Source organism: Exophiala dermatitidis (assembly GCF_000230625.1).
Source record: "Exophiala dermatitidis NIH/UT8656 unplaced genomic scaffold supercont1.7, whole genome shotgun sequence".
Lineage (NCBI taxonomy): Eukaryota > Fungi > Ascomycota > Eurotiomycetes > Chaetothyriales > Herpotrichiellaceae > Exophiala > Exophiala dermatitidis.
Window position 1 is genome coordinate 2,598,452 of NW_008751652.1, and position 19,977 is coordinate 2,618,428.

The 19,977-nt window shown below is 51.6% G+C and overlaps 10 protein-coding genes across 10 annotated transcripts; 5 read left to right on the top strand and 5 right to left on the bottom strand.

The window, feature by feature from the left end:
- Positions 1-254: 254 nt before the first annotated feature.
- On the bottom strand, positions 255-1,080 carry HMPREF1120_08738 (oxidoreductase, short chain dehydrogenase/reductase; the record flags this gene model as incomplete). The annotated part of the gene is made up of 2 exons (XM_009163007.1): positions 255-459; positions 512-1,080. 2 exons carry the CDS (start codon positions 1,078-1,080, stop codon positions 255-257), a joined length of 774 nt encoding a protein of 257 aa, XP_009161255.1.
- A 192-nt stretch (positions 1,081-1,272) lies between these two features.
- Positions 1,273-5,672, top strand: HMPREF1120_08739 (uncharacterized protein). The gene is made up of 2 exons (XM_009163008.1): positions 1,273-2,208; positions 2,290-5,672. The coding sequence occupies exons 1-2, from the start codon at positions 2,106-2,108 to the stop codon at positions 3,702-3,704; spliced, it is 1,518 nt and encodes a 505-aa protein (XP_009161256.1). The 5' UTR covers positions 1,273-2,105; the 3' UTR covers positions 3,705-5,672.
- Positions 3,952-5,815, bottom strand: HMPREF1120_08740 (MFS transporter, ACS family, allantoate permease; the record flags this gene model as incomplete). Its single annotated transcript, XM_009163009.1, has 3 exons — positions 3,952-5,213; positions 5,352-5,454; positions 5,606-5,815. 3 exons carry the CDS (start codon positions 5,813-5,815, stop codon positions 3,952-3,954), a joined length of 1,575 nt encoding a protein of 524 aa, XP_009161257.1.
- A 1,206-nt stretch (positions 5,816-7,021) lies between these two features.
- On the bottom strand, positions 7,022-8,571 carry HMPREF1120_08741 (uncharacterized protein; the record flags this gene model as incomplete). Its single annotated transcript, XM_009163010.1, has 3 exons — positions 7,022-8,263; positions 8,313-8,464; positions 8,517-8,571. 3 exons carry the CDS (start codon positions 8,569-8,571, stop codon positions 7,022-7,024), a joined length of 1,449 nt encoding a protein of 482 aa, XP_009161258.1.
- A 613-nt stretch (positions 8,572-9,184) lies between these two features.
- Positions 9,185-11,673, top strand: HMPREF1120_08742 (dimethylaniline monooxygenase (N-oxide forming)). Its single transcript, XM_009163011.1, has 5 exons — positions 9,185-9,761; positions 9,826-9,913; positions 9,977-10,135; positions 10,195-10,498; positions 10,556-11,673. Exons 1-5 carry the CDS (start codon positions 9,710-9,712, stop codon positions 11,462-11,464), a joined length of 1,512 nt encoding a protein of 503 aa, XP_009161259.1. The 5' UTR covers positions 9,185-9,709; the 3' UTR covers positions 11,465-11,673.
- An 8-nt stretch (positions 11,674-11,681) lies between these two features.
- HMPREF1120_08743 (uncharacterized protein) lies at positions 11,682-13,730 on the top strand. Its single transcript, XM_009163012.1, has one exon. It carries the CDS (start codon positions 11,783-11,785, stop codon positions 13,448-13,450), a length of 1,668 nt encoding a protein of 555 aa, XP_009161260.1. The 5' UTR covers positions 11,682-11,782; the 3' UTR covers positions 13,451-13,730.
- Positions 13,261-15,096, bottom strand: HMPREF1120_08744 (urease accessory protein). Its single transcript, XM_009163013.1, has one exon. It carries the CDS (start codon positions 14,633-14,635, stop codon positions 13,754-13,756), a length of 882 nt encoding a protein of 293 aa, XP_009161261.1. The 5' UTR covers positions 14,636-15,096; the 3' UTR covers positions 13,261-13,753.
- Positions 15,097-15,102: 6 nt separating this feature from the next.
- Positions 15,103-16,007, top strand: HMPREF1120_08745 (uncharacterized protein). Its single transcript, XM_009163014.1, has 3 exons — positions 15,103-15,453; positions 15,528-15,638; positions 15,697-16,007. Exons 1-3 carry the CDS (start codon positions 15,388-15,390, stop codon positions 15,850-15,852), a joined length of 333 nt encoding a protein of 110 aa, XP_009161262.1. The 5' UTR covers positions 15,103-15,387; the 3' UTR covers positions 15,853-16,007.
- HMPREF1120_08746 (Fe-S cluster assembly protein SufA) lies at positions 15,179-17,335 on the bottom strand. The gene is made up of 2 exons (XM_009163015.1): positions 17,104-17,335; positions 15,179-17,055 (listed from the first exon to the last, which is right to left on the bottom strand). The coding sequence occupies exon 2, from the start codon at positions 16,800-16,802 to the stop codon at positions 16,023-16,025; it is 780 nt and encodes a 259-aa protein (XP_009161263.1). The 5' UTR covers positions 16,803-17,055; positions 17,104-17,335; the 3' UTR covers positions 15,179-16,022.
- Positions 17,336-17,597: 262 nt separating this feature from the next.
- On the top strand, positions 17,598-19,659 carry HMPREF1120_08747 (uncharacterized protein; the record flags this gene model as incomplete). Its single annotated transcript, XM_009163016.1, has 4 exons — positions 17,598-17,816; positions 17,874-17,954; positions 18,011-18,277; positions 18,325-19,659. 4 exons carry the CDS (start codon positions 17,598-17,600, stop codon positions 19,657-19,659), a joined length of 1,902 nt encoding a protein of 633 aa, XP_009161264.1.
- Between the last annotated feature and the right edge of the window lie 318 nt (positions 19,660-19,977).

Below are 19,977 nucleotides of genomic sequence, written 5' to 3' on the forward strand. Positions count from 1 at the left end.
GCTCCGCTCGACAGAAGGGTCCTCTACAGTGTAGTTCGCTAGCAGGACAGCATCAAGCAGGAATTTGCGCCATTGGAATCATGAAACATCTTTGAAGGCCTCCTGTTGGAGCAGTACACATCAACCACGAATAACAGGCAGATCGTGATCAAGAACTTCGCATCACATTCATCGGTATCGTGACTGTGACTGTGGGGCGAGCTATGGATGAGAACAAAGTCCAATGGTCCAGCAACTTCCATTCTGAAGTCCTCTCAACAAACCACGCCGCCGTCTACCGAAAATATTGCTCCAGTGGTGTAACTTGCATCATCGCTGAGAGCAAAGCAAATCGTTTTGGCCATATCTTCAGACGTACCGAGTCGTTGCAATGGTATAGTCTTGTACGTCTGCGTGACAGGTATATTCTGTCCGCCATCAGCCACAATTCTGTCCATCATGGGAGTATCCACGGGGCCACTATTAAAACATTAGTCGCTCCTGGTCAACCGGAGATGCTCAAAACACCTACGGTGCAAGGGCATTGACGCGGATGCCTCTGCCACCGACTTCCTTGGCCGCCGTCCTGGTAAGGCCTATGACGCCGTGTTTGCTCGTGCTATAGGCGGCAATGCCAGGTCGTCCCATCAATCCCGCCATGCTCGCAACATTCATGATTGCGGCCCCCTTTTCCATCACCCGGAGTTGAGCTCGAAGACAATAGAAGAGCCCAGTCAAGTTGATGCCCAGGATGAAGTGCCAGTGGTCGTTGGTAATGTCGGTGATATTTGCAAACACTTTGCCTCCCACATTGTGCTCGACACCAGCAACGTTGGCTGCTCCGTCCAACCTGCCGAAATATCTCATGGTTTCGCCAATCCATGCGTCCACGCTGTCTGAACTGGACACATCGACTCGGTGACCAATGACGACGCTGCCGTAGTTTGCCGTTAGCTCCTTGACGACTTTATGGAGTTCTTCGTCGTTGATGTCGCATAGAGAGAGCGATGCTCCTCGCGCTGCGCATTCCCTCGCGGTGGCACGTCCAATCCCGGACGCCGCACCGGTAATGGCAATTACCTTCCCGTTAAGTGTCGCCATCGTGTTATATTGTATCTACCGCCGCATGAAGAGCAATGGTTCTGAATCGCAACCTTGTGTAGGATGTGTGTTCATATTTCCTCCCGAAGGCCATGAGGGGTTCCGAGGGCATCTGCGCGGAGAACTCCAGCACTAAAACTCCGCATTTCAAAGAGGATCGCCGTGCCACAGGGCGCGAGCCTAATAGTAATTGGGCCTGTTTGGCGAAACGATCTTTGGATTTGTGGGGGAAGTGGTATGAGCGTGGGCCGTGATCGGTGTTGTGTCAGGGGAACCATAGTTGTATATCATCCTCACCTGGTAGCTGGCTTGCAAAGGAAAGCTCTTTTTGATTTCTGGGCCACTTGTGCAGCCAATAATCTTCATGTACAAGGTTTGTAATCATTCCTGACTGAGTTTATCTATCTGTGTTCAGCCTCGAAGTCTCTCAGGACATCTCAGCTGCATGTTTGTCCTGCGGAAACCCGCGATCTGAAACTCTACCGCTGCGGACCCGAGTTGTCAGGGGCTCAGAACGGCATAAACCCTCCTATGCTTGATGGCGGAACTTCAGTCAGCAAGATATCTCATGGTCGGTAAAGCATCAAAGATTGAAGGGCACCGCACCGATGCTCTCCTTACTGCTTTGCTGGGAGCTGAGGTTGGAAGCAGTCAGCCTTGTTGCCATCTGAGAGGGGCAGCTGGAGGGGTAAGGCTGAAGGTGCCGTCGACATGCATGATTGGGCACTCTCTTTATTGAGAATAGCTCGCCAAGTCTCGCCAAGTCCCGCCAATCTCGCACCAGCCCCAGTATTTATGAGGTTATTCCCCCGAAGCTCTCAGCTAGCTCTCGCTTGACCGTTGACGGCACCACCTTCAAGATATCCACTCGGCTCTGGTGCTCATCGCCATCTGAACCGAACTCTACTATAGTACTCCATCCATCCTCTTCTTGGGTCCGCTCCACCATAACTGCATAGCCATCCTCTGCCCCTCTTGAAGCCCAGCTACATTACAGCCGGGTTTCGCCCAGTCAGGCTGCAACCATGTCGATTGAAAACGTGCCCCTTGATGTGTTCACCACAGTCATTGATGATGTATTGACCGCCTCAACTTGGTCCGAAGGACTGGAATTGCGCAAAGTCAACAGTAAGTCGATTGGAGAGATGGCCCTTACACTCTCCGGGGCGGTCTCCCTTCCCTTTGGGTAACAAACTGCATTTTCGACAGAATTCTTCGATCATCATGTCCAAGCTGCCTATTTTGATCGATTGTCCATTCCCATCAACGAAGAACCGCGCTCGTCATGGAGCAGTCATGCCATGCGAGGCCAACATCTGTACAGATATCTCAAGGGCCAGATCAGGTCTCTGCGGCCCAAGCATCCACTCTATGTCAACCTTGAGGGCGCCGTGGATGTCCTGGATGCCGTTGAAGGATTCCGGTGGGAGGTACCCACGTGGCGGGACAGACCTGAGGGCGTGCTGGAATTCCCCAGTCAACTCGTGGACAAGAGCAAAAAAGACCACATCCTGACCCTGGTCACCTTGACTGTCCTGAATTTTTTCGCTGATGAAATCAACATGTTGTCGTTGTTCGAACTGACGTTGTTCAACAATCAGGCATCGCCAGAGTGCTGGGCAATCATGACCGCGATCTACCTGAACGACAGAGCCACAGTTGAGACACTGCTGGATCAACTACCGGCAAATCATATGAGGACGTTCCATCTCTCTGACCCCCTGCGCCTCGCGATCAAGGCGAGGAAGCAGGAAATGGCACGGCTGCTTCTCGCCAGTGGTGCCGATGTCAATGCGTATCCAACCTATTATGACCCTTACATGGGCTACAGCATGGTCCTTGACGAGGCATGTCGTGGCGAAGACCTGGATATGGTCCAGCTAGTGCTCGAGCCGCAGTATTGCATCGAGTCATTCACCGAGGAGTATGAAAAGTCCATCAAGCTCATGGTGGAGAAATACAAGGCCCTGGAAGTGCAGGCATCTGGAGACTATGACCCCCACCTCAACAGGCGCCTCAAGACATGTCGACTCATTGTCGCTGCGTTGATCGATGGTGCCTTCCCCGACTTGCGTGAGCCTTTGCTGCACTTCTTGGTCAATCGCTCCATCAGGAACCACACTGACGGCCTTGTCCGACTGGCCATTCAACTTGGCTTTGACGTGAATTATACTATCCCACAGCATCAGACCCCCCTGGTTCAGGCATCCGCTCGTGGCGACGAAAAGATCGCGGCCACTCTCATTGCTCATGGCGCCCGGACGAAGTATTGCCAAGATCACGATGCGATTGCCGAAGCATGTCGTGGTGGTCACGTCTATGCGTTGGACGTGTTGCTCAGCCGCGCCACGAGCATTGACGAATATGGCCATGCCCGTGCCGGATCGATCCTTGTCATCATGCTGGGGTCTATTGTGTACACGTCAGAAACATGCCTGCTGTGCATGCAGTGTTTCTTCGCTCACGGGTTGGATCCCAATGCTGGAACTTGGGGGTTCCGGGCCCTCAATATCTCACTTCGCAGGCGCCGACCTGACATTACCCGATACCTCCTCGACAAGGGCGTCAGACCACCTATGATTGGAGAGGAGAGAGAGTTTGAGGAGAACTCCACATTTCTTTGATCGCTCACGAGACCGCTTCCATATCGTGTTGCTTTTCCACTGCTTCCCTTGACCTGCTTTTGCTCCGTACCAGTCCACGGGTACTGCCTCAAAGGGCAGACATAATACAATTTCGGATATCTTCTATCAAAACTGCCTGTACTTTTTCCTTTATTCATATATCACAAAATGGCGGTTTTTCGGTCCAATCATCTACCAATCAGTCTGGCAGGACATGACAACGATTGTTAGCACCCCGTACGGGTGTCTACAGAGGATAAATGAAGTACTTGTTCTCCAAATCGGTCAAATCGAGCAGGGCAATGTCGACCTCGACCTCGACCCTCTTACCGTCGGCGTCGATCCTCTCGATGACGCCGGTTCTCGACTTTCCAGCGGCCTCTTGCTCGGCGATCCAGGCATATCGTTCCTTATTCCTGCGGGCCAGGATGAAGTTTATGATGATCAAGATGACTGGGGTCCCCACCCAGCTGATGACAATCTGAATGATCCAAGCCGGATAGTATCGCGGGGCATCCTTGGGCACCCAGAGCTGGGGAGAGACCAGATTGGCGATGCCGTAACCGGCCATGAAAAAGACATTTCGGCTTAATTTCTTGGTGTATCCGGCGGCGGTGGACGTGGTCCATCCGAGGGCGATAATATAGGTGATACCAAAGGTGGCGCCGGCGAGGACCAAACACGCAAGCAGGGAGATCTTCTTGTCCCAGTCAAGAGCCACCATACCGATACCACCTGCGATGGGCGGTAGACACCAGAAGGCGGCCCAGTAGGCCTTGCGCCATGGGACATAGCGGAGAAGGAGAGTGGCCAGGATGCAGCATATGACCGAGAATCCACCGCCAGCGGCACTGACGAGCGTGGAGCCCAGATTTGACACGCCGACCGACACATACAACAAGTTCGACTGGTACGCAATGTTGTTGGAGAGCATGAGCGTGAAAGCCTGGAGCCCAAACAACCAGGAGATGGGATCCCGAAGCGACTCGATCAACTGACTCTTTTTGAACTTTTTGTTCTCGATCGAGCTGTGCGTCGCCTCGTGCACCTTGTTGACCAGGTACAGTTTCTCCTGCAGAGTCAAGAACCTCGCTTCGGCCGGATTGTTGGGGTAGTAAAACCACGACAGGATGGCGAGGATCGAAGTCATGCCGCCCGTGATGATCATGAAGAACTTCCACGGCGACACCGCATTGTTGGTCCACAACAGGCCGTACGCCAGGAACCCGGCGGGGATCGGAGAGCCCAGGCACGAAGTGTAGAAGACAGGCTGCAAGAAGCCCTGCGCTTCCGGCACGAAGAACATGCCCATGGTGATTTCAATCGCCGGAAGGACCGTGGCTTCGACCAGACCGAGGAAAAACCGCAGCGGGATCAACCCGCCATAACTGCTCGCGGTGCAGTGGAGGAAGACAATGACCGACCACAGCATGATCGTACCGCTGACAAATTTGCCCATGGGCACACGCTGCATGAGGTAGTTTCCTGGGAACTGGCCGATGATGTACCCTGTGGACAACAAAAATCATCGTCAGCAAGAAAACAATGTCTAGCTAGGCTGGCTTGGGTGTCGCAGCGGGTGTGGAGTGGTATTGTTTGGTCTCGACGATCTGCAAACAGGACAAGGTAATCGATCTCCTTGCTTACCGGCATAAAAAATCGTGTTGAGGTTATTGTACTGGCCATTGCCAATCTTGGTATCTTCGAACAAGCCCAGGATGGACGAGTACGACAATGTGGCTTTGTCAATCTGGTTGGTTGGAGGTCAGCAAAACTCTACTTCCGTTCTTTACCATGCTTGTCTTTCGGTTTTGTTTTTCTTTTCTTTCCTGCGTGACGGGCTTTCTCTTGGTATCTCCTGGTATTTTGATTTCAAGGGGCCGGGTGGGATAATCACATACAAACAAAACAAGGTCGATGACGACCAACAGCGGCACTAGGCCCCAATACAATTTTCTATTCAATCTCTTCTGCCCGGCAGCGTCCAGACCTTGTGCGAAGTCATGCCCGTGGCTCTTGAGCAGAGTATAAGTCACATCGGCGTCCTGCTCCGAGATATGGGGTTCCGGCTTTTCGGTGATGCGTGGTTCGATTTCCTTTGTGGACGCCATGCTTGCCCACCACTAGTAATTTGATTTACCGCTTGTTGTGCGTGGCGAGCTGGTAGTAATAGGATGGACAGGATGTTTGGTGCCCTGGGAAGGGAAAGGGAAGGGTCGAAGTATGCACACCCGTTACTTGCAACAACAGTGCTGGGTTGTTGTTGTTCTTTGCTCGTTTCGCCAGCGGTGCGGATTGATATGCATGCAAAAGCCCTATATATGTCCAACGGTGTAGTATATCTCGATGTCGCGATCAATACAGATCCGGCGGTCCGGAACCCAACGCATGGAATCTAGAAGCCAATGTAAGTCGTAATATTAGCCTTTTCTCGCGTCATTTGTGAATAGGAGGCCTCAATATATGGCACCACAGCAGAAAAAAAGAGAAAACCATATTGTGACTGTGGCAATCAGTCATAAGGATTAGTAGTTGTAGGTGTATTAGCTTTGCATGTAGCGGCAGGCTTGATGGCATTTGTTCCACTGAAGACAGATAAGGTCGGAGCGCATTTTGAATGGCGTGCGGCTATATCAGAGTACACGTTAAGGGATTGGTTGAGGTCGATTAGTCTGCGATAAGGTCGTTGGACTTGCGAAGCTTCGCGTGGTTGCTTAATTCACGGGCCATCTTATTTGTGGATCAAGGGTCTCAAGCCTTGCGACACCACTGGTTTGGTTCGAAGGGTTTTTGTGGACATTGTTGATAAGCCTGGCGCGGTGGTGGGACGATACAAACTAGCACACCATACCATGCATGGCGTATAAGTAAGTGTTCGGGTTGACGGAGGCGGCGGCAGCGGGAGGGTTTGCTCGCTTCGACTTACCCTCCGGCTGGGTTTCGGTGTTTTCAGCATGGACATTTATTTTAAAAAAAAAATCTAGACTGTGGTGGTACAAATGCGCGCATAAGAAAATAACTCCATGACTCCCTTGAACTTTGCAGCTCATATCCCACAATTTCCAAACATGCTCCCCATGAACTTGTATGATCAGCAATGCAGGAATGAACCATCAGCTTCCATGCCCGACATACCGAACCCTTTGACTTGCAATCCTCCAGACGATGCCCACGGCGACGGCTGCCACATTTGACCGTCTTGTCTCAGCTGTTCTTCGGTCTCTTAGACCTCTCTCGTCCGGTCAGTTGCGTGACTGAGGTGTCCGGCGTCATGCTTGAGGACTCTGCAGGCCCCAGCTCATTCTCACCTAGACCATCTAGGCCGGCGGCTCATGGCTCTCCATGGTTTGCGAGAGCCCTGATGGAACCGGGTGCGAATTCGACTCCCCCGAGAGCTCGAAATGGATGTCGGTGGGCAAGTCATCGATCGCGGAGCATAGTCTTTTGAAGTGAATGGGCATCCAGGAACCGTACAAACTTTTAGTGAACTTGTAAGCCGTCCACTTGTCCCTACCGCCCAGGGCAGTCAAGCAGAACTTGTGAATGGGATGACGATAGAACCTAGTTTTTTCGCCATCAATAACGGGATAATGTCCATAGATCCTCACTGAATCGTGATCATGCGAGATAGAAAAGGCGAGGATCTCGCGGTGAAGCTCTTTCTCCCTTTTCACCAAGCGAAACAGTTCTACAATCCCGCGAACGGCAAGGGTCATACTGTGCGCGTTTTGGTTGTCCGCTGTATCCAGTGAGACGGCCCCGCACGTTACCTCGGCGCAGAAGAAAGGGAAGTACATATACCAGGTACCCATGAAGAAGGACTCGTAGTGGTCGCTTAGCTCCCCCACAAACGGTTGGAGCTTCTTCAGTTGATCATCCCGAAATGCGGAATATCTGAATCCCACAGAATAATCTGGTTGAGGTCGGGGCTTGGTGAGAGGAATAGAATCGCTCCAGCACTCGTTCACGCTCTCGATCAATATGTCAAGATGTCTGTCGCCGGATGAGGCAAGCGTCTCAGCAGATGGAACGACCAGACGCGCTATGTCCTGGATGACTCGTGCTTCATCCTTGCCTTGGAGCTTCTCCAATGCTGTTTCGAAGACACCATCGGAGAATATCGTTTCCCTCGGTACGGTCTGTTTGGCTGTAAACAAGCTGCGGCAAAGCAACTCGCTCTCTTTCGTGATGCCCAATTCGGATCGGACCATATAGCTCCCTTGTGCTTCGAGTAGCCAACTATAGCTTGGATCTTGGTAAGACGCATTCTTATCTTCTCTGGGCCCCTGGTCACTTGAAGTGCTGATTCCTCGGGTGCCGAAGGAACATTCCGATTTCTTTCTAGCAAACAAATGACTCATTCTGGGTTCCCCGTAAAACCCATCAGGCCAATGATATGTTCGCGCCCAATAGGCTATAGGGTTCTGGTGCTTAACCACTTCCCTGGAGGGAGAAGGTTCCTGTCGCTTCTGCAATGATAGAATTGGTTGAAGTTTCTCGGTTTCCCGCTTTCGCTTCAGCGGCTTAGGGTGAGGAAAGGCAGGCAAAGTGCATTCGAGCTTACTGTATTAGTGTCTCCATTATATGAGTATAACTGCTGCTTCTTACATTTTGTCTCCCAAGCTCGTTGACTAGACTATAAGGAGGCACGCGGTTGGCCTCTTGTTGAGAAGTGTTGAATTCGGCAGGGTCGTTCAGCCGTTTACTTTGACGACGAGGCTTTTGCCGTGTTCCCTGCCCGATATCTCGCGTGTCTTTTTCTGTGCGAGTCAGGTAGCAAAGCGAAGTACAGCAGCGGTATAATGCGGATACCTTTATGGGACAGCTCGGCAGAGTGAGTCTGCCGTGCGGTTTCTGGACGTGGCATTGTCACGGAAAACCCTGGGGAGGAAGTAATCAGAGACTGACCAAATCAGAAGCCGCCGACCTTATGTATCGAACGACATCAGTAAGAAGAGCAGCTATAGGCCCTTAGGCGGCTGGGAAGCGTTAACGGGCTCAGGTAGACCGTAGGGCATTGCTCGACCTACCAACAGGCGCATGATGCTTGACGCCGCCGAACCTGAGAGGGTTGAGCCAATAACTAGCCCGAAGACCGTAGACTTGGCACAGTTAAGACTAGACGCGAGCCAGGAGTGAATGAAACACGAAGGACGAGCGTAGCGCTCATGGATATGCGGCACATCCCACGCTCACTGCGTTAGGACGACACAAGTGCACGCCGAGAACGGTCATCCCGTGGAGCCCATTTTCTCCAGGTGAGACATACAAATTTATTTCTGATGAAGAGGCAGTGGTGCTCAGATGCAAAAATCTGGAGCGAAAGGTGGGAAGGGATGGTCCAAAGGCTGGAGGTGGCTGTGAGTCCATCGGAACCTACTAGTAGTGGTAGGGTGATGAGGTTCCACTGCTGCCTGGATGGATCCGCGAACCAAAGGCCTAATATAAGCTGCCACTTGCGGTTCCAGCCAAAGGTATGAAGCAAACGCCGCTTTGGTTTGGACCAAGCACTCCCGCGTTACTGTATGTGCCCCCGGGTTCGCCGTCTGACTCAGAAAGGTGTCTGGCTTACAACTTGGACCTCTTGACCTCGTTTAGAAGGGTTGCAGACACGCTACTACGACAGTGGCGGCCTGCACCGAGGCTGATGCGTTGTGGCATTCTGACTGATATCCCGGTGCCCGCGATCATAGCCTGGGTATCTTTTACCATCACTGCCAGTGTAAGAGCATGATATTTCATGGCTGTAACATGACTTGATCGATACTGCCTGGGTAATGATTGAAGAGGCGGTCACTGGGGTTGGTTGAAGTCGTGCTTTGTTTGGCTAGGATCCGAAGCACGCAATCTGATGCCATGGTGAGCCACCACACTGTTGTCTACCATCCCCTGTGATCCGATGGTTTACCGGTAGTAGAGACCCTAGAAGAGAGAGATATATATATATATTGTTTTTCGCTTTTTAATGTATTTGTGTAATCATCGTTCTGGAGGCGACAGGTAGAATGGAGGCCCGACAAATCAAGTCGGTGGCCATTATCGGCGCCGGCGCGGCAGGTAATTTGCTCTGCTCTACATCAGGCGGTTCAGAAGAAAGGCTCACCGGAGATTCGTCGACAAGGAGCCGCAGCAGCAGCGGCCTTTGGGGCAGAGGAATGCTTTGACACGATACGAGTCTTTGAGAGGCGCCACAGCGCGGGAGGGACATGGTATGGGAGTATCCACCCTTCTCCAGCTTCGTACAACGCATAACTGGTTGGATCTGCGAGTAGGATCTATGATAAAAACCCTAAGACAGATGTCCAACTCGTGCCGGGAGCCTTGCCACCGGATATTGATCGTCCGTTAAAGATCCCAGATCAGTTGCCCACGACGACTGCGCCAACTCCAAAGGAGCGATACGAACAAACTCCGATATATGATGAGTTGACGTGAGTACTGAATGCCCTAGCAAGACTGGTAAAGAACATGGGCCCTCACCGTCTTCCAGAACGAATGTTCCAGCCATCGCCATGTCCTTCTCTGATATACCGTTTCCGTATGGGCCTTTCACGCCGCATTGGATACCAAGGCAATACATAGAAGGTTATTTTTCGTCCCATCGAACCGATTCATACCTGGTTTTGAATACCACTGTCGAAGATGTATCCCGTCTCCCTGCAAAGACAAGCTCAGGCTTGGATAAGTGGAAACTTGTCCTTCGGCAATATGACACCGTGAAGCAAGCGGACGTCTGGTGGGAGGAAGTCTTCGACTCGGTAATCATTGCCAACGGGCATTATTCGATACCATTTGTAAATCACTCACCACAAGCTTGCAAGCATGACCTTGTCATAACTGACATCTGACAGGTACCGCCAGTCACCGGTTTGTCGGAGTATCTCAAAACATTCCCCGGAAGAGTTTCGCATTCGAAAACATACCGCACCCCAGAGGCATACCGAGGTACGCGAGTCATCGTGATTGGGAACTCCGCGTCCGGCCACGATATCACAACCGCGCTTGTGAAAGTTGCTCGACTTCCTGTCTATCAATCACGACGGTCTCGATCTCGATGGGACGGCGACGAGCCTCCAGACGGCATAGAGTGGAAACCTGTGATCAAAGAGTACAGGAACAACGGCGATGTCGTCTTTGACGATGACTCGGTGCTATCTTCGGTAGATGCTATCATCTACTGTACCGGTTACCGCCCTTCCTTTCCATTCTGGAACAGCCAGGCAAATGGCAGACCTCTCTTCGATTATCGCGAAAACAGGCTCATTGGAAATTACCTGCATACTTTCCTTCGGGATTTCCCTACCCTGGGTATCGTGGGAATGCCTCGTGTTCTGACATTCAGATCGTTTGAGTATCAAGCCATTGCTCTTGCGAGGCTCTTCGCCGGGAGAAATGCCATCCCGCTGCCGCCTCGAGAAGTTCAAAGGCGTTGGGAGGAGAACCGCGCGGAGTTGGTCAGGCGAGAGAGAAGAAAGTTCCACGACATACCATGGGATAACGGGGAGACCATGCAATGGCTACGTCTGCTCTTTGAAATGGCCGGACTGCCGAAACTAGAAGGCACGGGGAGGTGTCCACCCATCCTGAACCGTGAAACCAGGTGGGCTATTGAAAATATCAAGAAATATCCGGAGCGTGGGAGCGGGAATAAAGAACCGAGATCCCGTGCTCCGCAAGATCCAGAAGCTGAGGAGCATACTGATGCTGACTGGGTGGTCTTGAGTGCGGACGAGGTGAAGGATACTCTCCATCTCATATAGGAATAGAGTGTCTGGCACGAGAGCTGCAGTGTGAAGTGAATTGCACTTTGGAAGTCATTAGAGAGCCTTGGACTAGCGCATTTCCGGATGACGGGGACTAGAACTTGCTTTAACCAATTCGGGCTGCAGATGCACCATGGGTATTTTGATTGGCTGTGTGTTCTGTCTGCCCTTGGCAGGAAATTTTAGGACTTGGTTTAACTGCGCCGAAATACTTGGTGCCCGAAACATTTGAAGAATTGTAGCACTTTCAGTTGCGCCGACCATTTTCTGGCTGCGCACTTTATGTGATCTCAAGTTTCTCGAGTAGCAGTGAGAATGGAGACTTTAATCGAGAACGGCGATGGCCAACTCACAATTCAAAATCTGCAACCTCCCACGAAACGGAAACCTACGAGTGCATTGACCGTGGAAGACAAAGAGAACCAGAAGCACGTCGCAGAGGCACGGAAAAAATATGGCAGAGGCCGTCCCGTTCGGGTAAACGAGGTCAAAGACAAGAAGCTGCGTGCGAATCTCAAGAGAATTGAGAACAAATACCGAACGGCGGTTTTGAACGCAAAGGATGCAGAGATTCTGTACGAGAACCAGGAAGGTTTCCTGCAACCGGAAAACGAACTGGAAAAGACCTACAAAGTCCGACAAGAAGACATTCTAGATGCAATCGGTGTCCAACAGGCCAGCAAAGCCATCGACTTCAAACTCGATCTCGGTCCATACGTGGCGGATTACACCAGAAATGGACGTAGTTTACTGCTAGCAGGAAGAAAAGGACACATCGCCACATGTGAATGGCGAGCAGGGAAGCCAGGTTGTGAGTTACACCTCAATGAAACGGTCCGGGATGCCAAATGGCTGCACAATGACCAGTACTTTGCTGTGGCTCAAAAGAAGTATACCTACATTTACGACCACGCCGGGGTTGAGATCCATTGTCTGAGAAAGTACGTGGAGACTCTGCACCTCGAATTTCTACCCTATCACTTCCTTCTTGCGGGCGCCGACACGAGCGGGTTCCTGAGATACACCGACACCTCGACAGGGCATATAGTGGCCGAGCACCCAACTCGGAAAGGACCGCCTACCGCTCTTGCCCAAAACCCGTGGAATGCAATTTTGCACGTGGGCCATCAAAACGGAACAGTATCCCTGTGGTCTCCCAACTCTACGACGCCTTTGGTCAAGATGCAGACCAACGCTGGGCCTGTTCGGTCCATTGCCATCGACCGCTCGGGGCACTACATGCTGTGCGGAGGTCAAGATCTCCGTCTCAAACTCTGGGACATTCGCTCATTGAAAGAAGTTCACTCATACACCACCCGTCAGCCCGCATCTTCTATCGAGATCTCGGATCGTGGTTTGGCGGCCATCGGCAGCGGCACTGGGGTAACTATCTGGAAAGATCTTTTCACCACATCCACCTCCGCAGAGCCCGCCAAGGTCCAATCGCCCTACTTGAACTGGGGTAACGACGGACGTCGGGTTGAGCGTGTGCGGTTCTGTCCGTTTGACGATATCCTTGGCATCTCACACTCGGAAGGGTTCAGCAGCATCGTTGTCCCGGGCGCGGGCGAACCCAACTATGACGCCCTCGAAGTCAATCCCTACGAGACTCGCAAACAGCGACAAGAAGCAGAAGTCCAGGCTCTGCTTACGAAGCTGCAGCCCGAAACTATCGCACTTGATCCCCACTTCATCGGTACATTGGACACGCGTAGCGCAGAACAGCGGAAGCGGGAGAAGGATTTGGATGCGCCGCCTGTAGATCCTCTGGCGAAACTCAAAGAGCGGAAGCGTGGTCGGGGGAAGAACAGCACAGTAAGAAGATATTTGAGGAAGAAGGGCGGAAAGAACGTGATTGATGAGAAGAGGCTGCGGCTCGAGGAGATGAAAAAGGAGCGAGCTGAAAGAGAAAGGGAGAAGCTCAAGAGGGACAAGGTTGAACTCGGTCCTGCATTGGCGAGGTTTGCACGGAGAGGAGCGTGATATCGCAGTCGATTTTTGGAATCGGCTGTGTCTTCACCGAGTTGTTTAAAGAGTTTCGAGTCCGTGGGACCTGGTAGACTGGAGCCGACATCTCTAACCGTTTTGAAGGTGTCTTATCTAACGCTATGATAAAAGTGTGAGACATGCTATCCAAATGTGCCGGCCATGCCAGCACCCACGCTCATGCCGACTAAACATTTTGGGTCCTGGGTCCAAAGTTTTCATCATCTCTTTCGTGTCCACTTAATCTAAATCCTTCCGCCTGAGTACCAATTCTCCCATTTCCTTGGTGTCCAATCCCTTCTACAAAGGATCAATTTGTCCCTCCTTGTGCTCCGGCATGACCTTCGTATACCGAATGACCTTTGGCTGCTCGCCGCTCCCCCTCGAAGCGCCAGACGCCCACCGTTTCAAACTCTCGGCGTATCCCAGCGTACTCTTCCAAGCGGAGAGAATCATATCAACCGTCTCTTTAACACCAACACCATTCTTGATAACTCCCCTGATCACAGGGCCTCCTTCACGGATTTTCCTCGCTTCCATCTCCATCAGATCGACGTCTGCGCCGACGGCATCGGCTAAATCGCACTTATTGATAACCAACAGATCGCTACCCGTGATTCCGGGCCCGCCCTTGCGCGGCACCTTGTCGCCGCCGGCCACATCAATTACATAGATGATAAAATCGGCCAGCTCGCGACTATAGTTGGCAGCGAGGTTATCGCCGCCCGACTCGATCAGCAACAAGTCTGTCTGGAACTTCGCATGCAGCCCTTGCAAAGCGAGCAGGTTGGCCGAAATGTCTTCGCGCACCGCGGCATGCGGGCATCCGCCTGTTTCGATGGCCACGATCCGGTCAGGGGTCAAGGCGCCGTTTTTGGTCAAAAACTCGGCGTCTTCGCGTGTGAAGATGTCGTTTGTCACTGCTGCAATGTTGTACTCTTTTCGAAGTGCAAGGCACAGCTCTAGCATCAGCGCTGTCTTGCCTGATCCCACGGGCCCGCCGATTCCGATCGTGAATGCTCGGTCTTTGAAGTCTCGTCCCTCGACTAGTGGCATCTCTCTGTGGATGTAGGATCCTGGTCCCTCTAGTATCTCGTGTGAATGTCCGTGCGGTGCTGCGCCGTTGGGGTGGTCGTGGTCGTGGGAATGAGATGCACCTCCGTCGTGGGAGTGTGTCGCCATGGTGGAGGACGGAGCAGAGAGGAACAGAGGGAAGCGAGAAGGAAGAGATGGTAAGAGGTGTAGTTTTGCTTGTGCGCGCGTGTGCTTTGGATGAGGATGATGGGCCGTATCGATCGAACGGAGCAAATGTGTAAATGTTTGTCTTATCGCTCGGCGAAACGGACGGTCGACCGGGGCTTTTGGGACGAAGTGGTCGCTGCGAAAGAAGATAGACTGAGAGAAATCAGACGATGTAGTTGTTGCAGAGGAGTATCTCCAGCGTAGTTATATAGCCACTGCTAGTATGCTGTTCCAGTAGATCACTCGGTGTAAATCAGCGGGGAGAAGGAATGGAGTTTACGATCTACAAGAAGTGCAGTCTGAGTCTCTCGAGCATGATAAGGATCTGATATCAGTAGTACATGTACTACTTAGTAGTGGAGGGGCAGGCAAGTGAAAGTTTCCCATAAGAAAGTCCCCGCACACTGGCAGCCTTGACTACAACCACTCCGGAGGTTTCATCGGTCAACCCAGCACTGGCATCTCGCCGGCCACTTGGTCAGCTCGGGGTCCGATGTGATCTCAGTTGCTGACAAAATGGTATGATGTAAAGGAATCCGAGTTTCCATATACATCGTACAAAGTACCTAGGTAAATACAACAATAATGTACTGATCCGCACCACACATTTGACCGGTGTACCTGAAGTACCTTGAAAGCATTCTTTGTAGACGACAGCAAGGAAGGTTGTGTCTCTCTATCCCGCAATCAAAATGTCAATCGTACATATCGTTCTGTTTAGACTCAAGCCCTCGTTGAGCGATTGGGAAAAGGAAGAGGTACGTTTAACACGAATACCTGCACTACTAGTACGACGTCCGCAACACTCTACCGGTGACTGACCGAACGTTAGTTCTGCGATGATATGCTCTCTTTGAAAGACAAATGCTTGCATCCAGCTTCCAACAACCCGTATATCGTCTCGGCGTCAGGCGGCGTCGATAACAGCCCGGAGGGTGCGCAGGTACGGCGATTTCACGTGTATCTTTCCAATTGTACAGTATGTTGAGTGAGCTTTGCAGGGAGGGTTTACCCATGGTTTCGTGGTGGAATTTGCTTCCAAACAAGATCGGGACTACTATGTCGCCCATGATCCGGCTCATCAAGCCTTTGTGAAGAAGAATAGCCCCAGATTTGAGGATGTCAGAGTGGTCGATTATGAAAAAGGGGTATATTGAAGCTTGCGCTGGTAGCGAATAGATTGTTTCAGCCAGAAGAAATGTATTTCAGTGATCCTGCTCAGAGCCCGATAGCCCCCTTCTTATCATATAAGACCCACGATACCCGGCATCAAGTCGTTGCAAATCCATAGCCATTAGAACGCCTTTTCTCGACTCCCCTTGCTTGTCTATGAAACGCTGAAAGATTCGCCACAGCCGCATTGTTCTGTAATGTTGGGGTTGTTAAAAACAAATCTAGCGCTGAGTTTGTCCTCTTTCCAGTCCATTTCGCTGCCAATGATGCTGAACAGAGCCTTACTGTCAATCAGCACTTTGACTCCATCCTGCTCGACCACCTCGTCAAACGGGCCTGGTTTGTCCACGAATTCCAGATGGTATGCGAGTCCTGAGCAGCCTCTGTTCTTAACGCCCACTCTGATCATCTTTGGATTGGGTTGGTCGAGTAACTCGCGCAGGTGTTCGAGTGCGCTGGGCGATATGGTCATCGCGGCCTTCCGAGGTCTTAACCTGCTTCGCCGGGGTTTGGCCGATTTCGCTTCTTCGGTCTTTGGTTGTGGTTCGGCCTTTGGCTGTTGTACGGGCCTGGGCTGCTGGGCTTCTCTTTCAGGCATACTAATACTGGCAGTCTCGGTGGTTTGTCCCGGTTGGCTGTCACTTGCTTGAGGGGCGGGTGGAGGTCTTGAGTTGCTGAGGCGAGGCTCTGGCCCAGCTATTGAAGTGTCTGGAATATTGGTATTTCGGGGAGGCAAGGGGAAGTCGGTGGGGAGAGTATGAGGTTGATAGGAGGGAACTGTGTATAGCTCGCGCTTTGAAGACGCCCTTATGGCCTTCGTCGACGAGAAAGTCCTGAAGGCATGAGGACAAGAGCGTGCGCTTGAGGCGATTGCCAGTGCTCTGAAGAAGACGGCGGATGACGTCGTGGTCGGCATCAAGTGTGAAGCTGACATTCTGGATATGTTATATGATGTCGCTCGGCTAATTCATCAGAAGGGAGAAGGTTTATAAAGTGTAAAGCGCGGAGAATATCTGGTGGAAGAAGGTATAGTTTTATGGAAGGGTGGTTGTGTCATGGTCCTCAAGGTGTTGAGAGAGGCGCATTGCACGGGTTCAAATGACTGACTCCAGGTCGCAGGGTTTGCCGTTTGTCAGCCGACCATGGAGCGAGCCAATCGGAGCCGAGGCATAACAAACATTCGGCTGCTGACGGTGTCCATTAGTAACGGCCATCACGTGCGCAGTCGAACCGACCTTCGGCCATGAAGCTGGAAGTTGATGCACTACCGTGCTGCTACTGATACTACTCGCTCACATTTGGTCTTTTAGTAGTCCATTGACAGATGCCTTGAGCAGTTTCACTGACTGGCCTCACCCGGACAAACCTGAACTTGCTATCTCCATGGCCAATATTCTGCTGGAAGTGACCACGACATATGGCTGACAGTGAAGAAGCATCTCCACTGCCAAGAAAGCCAACTCATGCTGTGAAAATTGCGCGGCTGGAACTGGACTGTTTGTTGGCCATCTCCTGGGACTCGTCAGCCAAACATTTATGGCATTCAACCCCCTTTTCAGGCCTTTATCACTGTGTCGTAAATCACTACGTGCTGCCAGTCAACTTGGGGAAACCAGGGTGTAGGAAAGCAGCAATTTGTCAGTCGTACCTCTTGTCGCAATGACCCAATAATGAGTGCAACCAGCGCAGTTGTCCATGTTGCTCACGGCTGTCGATCTCTTTGCAACTCATGGACTCGCCCTTGACCCAGCTGTTGAGGCCGGATTCATTCGAGCCCAAGATTGTTCAACTATATCTTCACTTGTTCAATGTGCTTGCCAATGATGACGGTGATGATGTTGTTCCTTCCGAAGGCTTTTGGCGGGAATTCTTCCTGCTCAAGCCTGACAAGCAAAGGCTGTATGATATCCTCGCGCCCATGACCGCTTTTGACCTCCTCCAACTTCAAGTACGGTCAGCTCGATTCGTCCAGACATGCCTTGCCTGTTCTGACATTTTGTGGTAGTCTCAGACACAAGCCTTCTTCAACCGGGCTGTGATGGAAGCAGGGTCGGGCATCGCCCCTGGGAGCGAAAACGCGCTCGAGGTTCGTCGACTTCTCCGAGTGTCTCCTCTCCCTGGCACTAAAGTAGATTGTATCAGAATTTGACCGCATTCCTATGCGCTGTTTTCACCAAAAAGTATACCAACCCGAATACCGATGTGATCGAAGTGCTTGCCGGTCTGGACTCCATTGACCGGTTGATGTCCGATCTGGTCCAGACTCTCGAGTCAATCATCCGACAGGGAGATAATGAAACAATCCGCAGGAGTGCCTTGCATGCGACGCTTGCGTTAGTAGCAGGAGGTTTTCACACCAGCCTTGTCTCCTATTTCATGCATAGAGACCTCTTTTCGGCATTGATGAAGGTGAGACGAACAATGCAATCAACTGAATATTACTCACACTCTTGCAGTATATCCATGATGTCCAAACCAATCCCGCTGACGGGCTCGATGCTGCTGTTGTCATTGGGATTTTGTCCAGTTACAACAAGTTCGAGTCGCAGAACGTCTATCACAATCGATTGGCAGATTTTGTCAACGAGGACAGCATCAAGCTTCTTGTCGACAAATTTGCCACGGCATGCGTAGAGATTCGTGATCAATATGTCGCTGTTCAGGATGACTATCCCGCTTCGTGGAGTATCAGCAATACTCTTGCTATGGTGGGATTCCGGGGTTTGTCAAGCAATGCCAAAAAGCCTTTGCCACCGTCCGAGGAAGATGCAAAACGGTTGTTTGCCTCTCTTCCAAAGAAGACTGCAGCTTGTCTCTTGTCTTTGTATTCATTTGTCTCAGCGAACAAACTGTTTGCTGCCAATCTGGTCAACGTGCCAGCGCATAAGGATAAAGAGACGCCACTCGCTGCTTTCTTGTCCTCAACATCTTATGTCTCACACCACGCCTACCGTGGGCCCCGACAATCGACATATGCGACGCTCAGCCTCCTATCCATCAGAATCCTGGTGGAGGACTCGGTCCTGGTGAAACGCATATGTTCGGCAGATTCGAAGACAGTGGTCCGGTTATGTCGGCAAAGGCCTCCGCATCTGCCTCTGATCACTTCTTCAAGAGTTCCAGCAGCGGCAATACTGGATATCTGTACTGACACACTTAGTCACAACTTACGCAAGAGGCTGGATGTCCACTTGTATGGGCTTGCCTTGGGCATCATGCTGAGAATCGTCACCTACCTCGAACAAAGCAAGACCCGTCTGCACCATCATTGGGCGTACATATGGGGTTCACTCCTCTCGTTGATGCGGTTTTTGACACAGTATTCGGAGGATCTCAGGCATTTGAGGGGAGTTCGGGAGGAATTGTGTGGCACGCTGGCAAGTTTGGCGGCGTTCTGCCTGTCCAAGGGTGATTCGTTTCTGCCGGACCCAGCCAGCTTCGACGACCTTTTTTATAAATTGATTGAGGCAAATGATGTGCTGCCCCGGTTCAAGCAGGCTTACTGTGATCGGTCACCGCAGTCAGATGTGCTGAACGCCTCAGTTGATGCGCTAATCAACGTGTCGTCCCATTATCACGGCCTGCTGAATGCCAGACAAGGCAAGAAGACTCATCAGTCTCCAGCTGCAATTCAGAAGGTGATCAAAGAAGGCTATGAGACACTAAGTCTGGAGAGTGACGAAGGGGTTGGACACTGGGAAAGGTGGCGTGAAACCAACTGGAAGTCGGAGCTGAAGAAAATGATCAGAATCACAGTTGAAGACTCCAGGCTGCTGTCCCTAAAGAGGTAGGGCTGTCGCAGTCACAAGGCAGCCAGCAATTCAACCTCACCTCAACCTCACCTCAACCTTAACCTTGATCTAACCTCACTTCAACCTCACTGTCGATAGTATATGATCGGTAGGAGGAATCGCGCCAAGAGTTCTTCGCCTAACTCTTCCTTCTATAAATATACCCCTTGTTCCTCAACTTCCTTCTGCCTTCGCAACACTTGCTCGACCTCCTTTCTCCTGTTGCGACCCTTCTTCGAGCGCCTTTCTCCTCTTGCAACACTTCTTCAAGTACCTTTCTCCTGTCGCGACATTTCTGTCCAGTGCCTTTCTTCCCTT